The following is a 6,717-nucleotide window of genomic DNA, read 5'->3' as shown; positions in this document are numbered from 1 at the left end:
GATTGAGGTCCATCTTAAAAGGCTTTGAAAATGGTTTAACTCAGTAGCCTGGCAGCCCATGAAAAGCCTCGATTTAGGGCCTGGCAGCCCATGAAAAGCCTCGATTTAGGGCCTGGCAGCACATGAAAAGCCTTGCATGTTTTCTTTGTGTTTTAATTTGATAAGTTGTTTCTCCTCTGGTGAGATTTATAATGTTTTATGATAAACCGGCGTTTGTTGACCCGGGTTGGCTTTCAACAATAAGTTGTAAGTACATGATCAGTTATAATCCGATGTTTTATTGACCCGGTCTGGTTTTGACTATAAGTCACCAACATTATATACACGGTGTTTATCATAGCCCGGTATGGTTTTATCATAAACCGGCAAAACATGGAAGGAGTTATCAATACTCAGGATTGGGGTTATAGCCCTAACTATACAAAAGTTGGTCAACCAACAGAGTGATTCAATATCACAGGTATTACTTCTTTCATCTTTGATTATTTTCAAAGTACAGCCTTGGTTATAAACCCCGGCTATATATTTGGGCATCATGACATGTCCAGCGGTAAACCGCTAGGACACTTTCAAACTTATTGTATGCGGGAATAATTTGAATAAACACCACTACGGGTTATGAAACATAATATCTCCTAAAGCATGGTGGATTCACGGTATCAAGAAAAATAAGTATGCACGATGGCATAGCAGACCAAGTGTTTTCAACTAGCCTATTACGAAGTGTTTTAATGCCCAAAAGAATAATTATTTCGGCAAAGGTGGTAGTGCGCCGAACGCTAAACCGGCCTCCGGATCATGACTCGTCACCAGGCTGAGTTGACGGTTGTGGATCGTCCTGCGCTGGTGCATCTTCCTCCTCTCTACCCAGTGGCTGGAAGTCAATGGTTTCCCAATCGATTCCAGTTAAGGCTTGAAATACAGTTTCATCACTTATAAGGTTTGAGGGGTCAACATCAGGGGCATAGGTGTGCTTACGGATTGTCGGAACAAGATCTTCTACATCATGTGTTGGCGCAGGATATCTTTCCTGATCAGAATCATAAACCGGCTGATAATGAGAGAGATCTGTTTCATCAGCCAATTTGCTCGCTATGGGGCGCACTTCCCTTGTCAACCTTCGAAGATCGTCATTGTTAAATTCTGAGCCGTCCTCCTTCACGCCAGGGTAGCCGCTGCCTATATCTGACGGTTCAAGATCTGGTATCCATGCCTTCGCCCGGATTAGTGCGGTCAGCGCACCTGACCTGGCTGCTGATCTTTTTAGTTCATCCAACCGGGCGGGCAGCATAGACAGCTTCTCAATGGTCTCTTTTAGTAAGGTTGGAGGCGGTTTATTATGCGTAGCGGTGCAAATGGCCTGTTGAGCTCCGGAATATAACTGCTCAATCAGTGTATAGGCAGCCTTCAGCTTCATCCGCATGTCAAAGACTAGATGGGTAATGCGAGTTCCTGTGTCATTGCAAACATCAGTAAACCAGCAACCGATGAGATAATGTATATTGAAAAGCTTCAGGTGAGGTACTTACCAAAAACAGCAGAGGTCATGGCATTGATCTGCCGCTTTAAACTGGTCAGCTCTTCGACCACCGGTTTAAGGGTTGCCTCTGCGTCTTCGGCTCTCTTTTGTAAAGCGGCTTTCTCTATGCCCCAGTCTGCCTGTTCCTTCTTCAAAGTTTCCTTCAGCTTCTCCATAGCTGCTAACGCACTGGTCAATTCTTCTTTGGCTTTGGAGGTCTCTGCTTGCTGGGTTTTGATATTTTGTTGAAGGTCAGCGGTTTGGGCTTCCTTTTTGCTCAGCTCAGCCTATAAGAGAAAGACATATTATGAGGTGGCAGTGAAATTTAGAAAGTCCCAAGCACATAACAAGTTATACACTCGGCACTTGGGGGCTAATGCCTATTTGCTTGATTATCAGAAATTTTTTAACAAGTCCCAAGCACAATACAAGTATTATTCTTGACACTTGGGGGCTAATGTATGTTTGCTCAAAGTAACACTGGTTAAAGTCCCAGTTCAGCTTGGAAAGATAAACCGTCCCTTGGGGACTACACTAACGAAAGTTTCAGGATTACAAAGTTAAAAGTATTGGTTCATCCTAAAAGATAAACCAGCCCTTGGAAGATAAGCATGCAGAGTTGTGATATTGCAAAGTCTCGGTTTAGATTGGCATCATAAATTGGCCCTTGGGGGCTACTGGAGTTGGTACTAGAACTTGGACATAAAAAGAGAAACAGTTATGAAGTTACCTCATATCGCTCCTTCATCAGATTCACTAAACCGGCTTCGTAGTCACGGTTTGTGTACAGACGGTTTAAGAAACCAGAATGAAGTTCTTGGGCGTTGAGGTGGGCGCAGCTTGACAAGTTTGTGCTCCACTTGCCTTTGCCCATAGCAGAGAGTTCCTCCTTAGCACTATGCTCTGATAATGCAACAAGATTGCCAGGGATGGTGTGGCCAACACCAGTAATTATAACATCATCTTCCTTGTCACCAGCAGCCTTTACTAGAGTTGACGATTCATCAGCAGCCTTAGATGGACTTGAAGGTCTATCATCAGTTGGGACCGGGCTTGCCGGTTTATCAGTATGACCTGTTGGGTTAACTTCTACTGGTTCAACAAAATCATGGTCTTGAGGGGGTGGATCATCAACTATGGCATCAACATTGGTTCTTTCCAGTTCTGGAGTTCTCTCCGGTTCAACAACCACATGGTCGTCGGACGGTTTATCTACACGAGCTTTCTTGCTGGGTCTGGCCTTGGCTCTGAAAGAAAAAGATATAAAGGTCAGTATAATACGTAAATATAAAGCGTCAAAAGGATTAAGTTTAAAGTGGTTACCCAGGGACAGTCTTAAGAGGGGGGAGTTGTGTGGCTGTTGACTCGCCGGATGATGAAAGAGGCGTTCCCTGATAATTAGAATCGAATGGATTAAGAGGCTGCCGGAAATAATCCGCCTTGGGATAAGAAGTATCAGAAGTGTTTGAGACCTCAGATCGACGCTTCCGAACCGGCGTGTTCGGTAAACCGGCCGAAGTGACTACCTGACCGCTGTGCCGGGTTGTGCGGCGAGCTTCGTGTTGCTACTTCTTCAAAAGAAAGTTTGGATCCAAGTGAGCTAGGGGTGAGAAAATCTTACTTTCCGGACTACTTGACGGATTTTTTGCGTTGGCAGAGGGTCTGAACCGGAGGAAAGGATAATTACCTATGCGTCATCAGCTTGGCTGCCTTGGACGTCATCCTGATAATGATCATTGTCAATGAGGTGCATGAAAAACGAACCAAGAGAGTCAAGTTCTACCTCTGCGTCCGGGTCATCAAGGTCGTCATCAAGGTTTAACCCGATGGGTTCAGCTGCCTTTTTCTTGGCAGGTCTTTTAACAACCTTTGTCTTTGGTCGAGGGGTCTTGGCCGATTTCTCCTACGGTTTCTTCTTTCATAATGGGTCGTCACCCTGTTAAAAGATTGACAGAAGATATAAAATCTCTACTACCTAAAAAAATGTAAGGTTCCATTTCCCATCTTACGTTCCCCCTCTTCGTCCAACCCCTTCGTATGATCCCCCCTCCCCTCCAGCGATTTTTTTCTCCCTCCATCGGTTTTCTCCCTCTGCCGATTTTCTTTTCTCCCTTCAATCGACTCTATCTTTGGTAAAGAAATAATTCACATAAGGCAACCAAGCACAATCAATCAACAATCAATCCAAACGCAATCAATTCATGCATGGCAATCAATTCATTCATGACGGTGATCAATCTCATCCCTTCTTTCAATCAAACGGTGATCAATCTCCTTCCTTCTTTCAATCACTTCCTTTTTCTATCACCATGATTTACTTCACGCCAATGAAAATGAAAATAGTCAGATCAGTCAATATACGTCTATATACCATGCCAATACAAAATTCCAGTGCTTCTATTTCCCGCCATATACCATGCTATAAAAAACATTCTGCGTTCTGAACCATGAGTCGTGTTGAAGAGGAATAGAGTCTTGGCGCTCATGGCGATGGGACCCAGGATGGGCCGTCCTGGCTCGAAGAGGGTCATGGCACCACCGCCTGTGAACTTCGTTCCCACTCCCATTGGCCCTCCACCGCCGATCGACAGGCAACATTTTATCCATTCCTGCTTTTAGTTATTTGCATAAATAAATATACAGAATTGTGCTCTTTGTCAACCAATTGCAGACATGTAAGGTTCAGCGAAATAGAAAACCTACATATATACAGTAGAGGTTGGGACGCAACGGCAAAGGTTTTGTATGCTCGTATCAAACATACCCGGAGTGGAGCAGCCATCTTTCACGCCATCCTCATCGACCAAACTGTAAGTCTTCAAAAATGATATGCTATTAAGTGATCTGCTGATAATATATTCAACATGCTGCTCATGTATGCAATAAATTTCCAGGGGGTCAAAATGGATGCAATTGCATTTGATCCATTTCAACCAATCGCATATCGCTTCAGCGACAACCTACGTGTCGGCTCTGTATACTTATTCAAAAAGTTGGGTTTGAACCAGCAGCTATGCATATGCTAGTTGCATTGCCGGTTCCATGTGACTTTTACATCGTCCTCCACTCGTGCACTGAAATACTTCTTGCCAGGGCTAGCATTAACACCCCTTCATTGCCGCCACGATTCATTGATTTTATAGATGTATATGGCCTCAGAAACAGGATGCTTGCAGGTGCATTGTATCATTTCACAATGAATTTTGCTGACATGTAGTTGAGCCAGACTTTCTTAACAAATTCACATCATTTTTTCCCAGATGTCATTGGCATAGTGATGCATGTCAGCAAAATAATGTTACACAGGTCAGACGACCGTACCACGCCATACCGACATGTGGTCCTAATGAAGGGAGTACATTTTATTGGCAGTGGGCTAACATTTTATTGCTCAACCAGGAGGGAGTTTATCTACCTACATGTCTGGGACCAGCATGTGTCACGCCACTTGATGCGGTGGGGACTAGCAAAGCAGGGGCTCTGGACTTTAGGTGCCACAATGCTTGAGGTCAACAGAGCACAACATGAGTGCTTGTGTAATTGAAGAATGTTTAACATGACCATCTTATATAAAAATATGTATTGTATGTTGTTTTATTAAACCTATTTTGTAGGGTACTGGAAAACGACATACATGAGCCAGCTTGTCTTCCAACCAGACAACCAGCAGCCCTACGAGCTGGCAGCCTGCCGTGCAGCACTAGGAGATGCTCTAGGGTCCTTGCAGAACCGGGCCAGCTTGATTGTTCAACGAATGAGCCATGTTCATGTTCAATGAATGAGGAGGGTTCAAGTCTGATGCAAAATTCACTTCAATGCTCTATAATGATGTTCGCACAGCCACTTAGTGTTCGTCGCCTCTAAAACAGCTTCACAAGGATCTATTTTTATACGTATGTCATCATTATAAATCCAGCTGGATGAAAAAAATCAATGACATATGAGATTCTGTCCGGGATCAACTGCCATATATATGTTCTTTCCATTTTTTTTGTTTCCCCACTAATTCCTAGTGTAATAATGCGCATTAACTCTAATTAATTAATACAGGATCACTTTCCTATCCATGGTTGCATATAAGTTTGATTCCACACACACAATGTTGGATAACTTGGCATACAAACCTCACGCACTCTTCGTGGCATTGGTTTCCTGCTGATCTTTCCCCGCCTCCAATTCAATCAGCTCGACTATCAACCCGGGTGCCACACGGCTAAGATAAACGCACGCAGACTCCTATCTAATTTGGTTCGGTAAGACCTATGGTTTATTCATGTTTACCATGTATAATTAGCCCCATGTTTGTGAGCATCGACTCTATGCAAAGCACATCCTATTTACTATTTGGGCTTCGAGCATAATAGAATAGTATGCTTCAGACTAATACATGAGGTTGCAGAAATACACGTACCCACATATAATCGGTGACTGGATGAAGGGGGCCTCCATCCCTTTGCGATGCGCCGGCTGCAGCTCCTCTCCATGCCGCCGGAGCAAACTCCAGCACATAGAAACCGCTCAGCCTCCGTCTTCAGCGCGGAGGCCGTCTCCCGACCCACCGTCACCGTAGCACGCGCAGCCGCCGTTTCCCGGCCACAGCGCCTGCCATCAATGGCAACGGCCCATGCAGCCCCCATCACCATGGCTAGGACGTATGCCTTCAAGGACAGCGGCACCACATACTCAACGAGCATAGCGGGGTAGATCGACGCCGGACACGACATCGCCCTCGAGCATCCCGAATTGTGGGCGCGGCCACGCAGGCAAGGAATTCGGCACCGACGCAGCCGCTATCTCCTTCCTTTCCGCGAATGACGGCAAAAATTGGAGGATATTTTCGGTAGGGTTTCCACCGGTGATGATTTTGCGATCGTGTTGTTGATATGTGTCGTCCAGAGGATCGGACGGTGCGCATAGTGGCACAACGGTGCTGGCAGGCCCAAGTTGGGCCTATTTAGAATGGATGGATGGTGGCACTTGATGTAATAGGCCGTTGACCAGATTAGTTGTCCTGGGTGGGCTAAATGTTTTACTACGCTGTGTTTTTCTCTTGTACAACGATGCCTCCATTTCTTATATTTTCTCATGTGGATAATATCTAATGTATGGTAAACGGTCCTAAAAAATAGTCTGATGAAATGTTGTGACTCGAGAGAATGCAAGATATTTGTGGTACGACGTGCTATTAATTTTATGGA

At 44.8% G+C, this 6,717-nt stretch overlaps 1 protein-coding gene across 7 annotated transcripts; it reads right to left on the bottom strand.

Moving 5' to 3' along the window:
* Positions 1-447: 447 nt before the first annotated feature.
* LOC123154987 (uncharacterized) lies at positions 448-6,425 on the bottom strand. 7 transcript variants are annotated; one of them, XM_044573569.1, is made up of 9 exons: positions 5,931-6,425; positions 4,223-4,335; positions 3,303-4,131; positions 3,207-3,242; positions 2,992-3,090; positions 2,843-2,910; positions 2,250-2,766; positions 1,530-1,806; positions 448-1,452 (listed from the first exon to the last, which is right to left on the bottom strand). In XM_044573569.1, exons 7-9 carry the CDS (start codon positions 2,391-2,393, stop codon positions 797-799), a joined length of 1,077 nt encoding a protein of 358 aa, XP_044429504.1. In that variant the 5' UTR covers positions 2,394-2,766; positions 2,843-2,910; positions 2,992-3,090; positions 3,207-3,242; positions 3,303-4,131; positions 4,223-4,335; positions 5,931-6,425; the 3' UTR covers positions 448-796. The 7 variants fall into 7 exon arrangements, with proteins under 7 accessions (XP_044429504.1, XP_044429506.1, XP_044429503.1 ...); XM_044573571.1 differs by having other exon boundaries at positions 4,284-4,335; XM_044573568.1 differs by having other exon boundaries at positions 3,303-4,128; positions 4,284-4,335.
* Positions 6,426-6,717: the final 292 nt, after the last annotated feature.

This window comes from Triticum aestivum, chromosome 7A, assembly GCF_018294505.1.
Source record: "Triticum aestivum cultivar Chinese Spring chromosome 7A, IWGSC CS RefSeq v2.1, whole genome shotgun sequence".
NCBI classification, from domain to species: domain Eukaryota; kingdom Viridiplantae; phylum Streptophyta; class Magnoliopsida; order Poales; family Poaceae; genus Triticum; species Triticum aestivum.
This window is presented reverse-complemented; position numbering and strand designations above follow the sequence as displayed.

What these genes read in the sequence shown, in the direction of transcription:
- LOC123154987 (XM_044573569.1), bottom strand. Translation starts at nt 2,393, where the DNA reads ATGGGCAAAGGCAAGTGGAGCACAAACTTGTCAAGCTGCGCCCACCTC. An exon ending in TGATGAAGGAGCGATATGAG is followed by an intron (nt 1,807 to 2,249) that starts GTAACTTCATAA and finishes TTTCTCTTATAG; the next exon opens with GCTGAGCTGAGCAAAAAGGA. An exon ending in CATGACCTCTGCTGTTTTTG is followed by an intron (nt 1,453 to 1,529) that starts GTAAGTACCTCA and finishes GCAATGACACAG; the next exon opens with GAACTCGCATTACCCATCTA.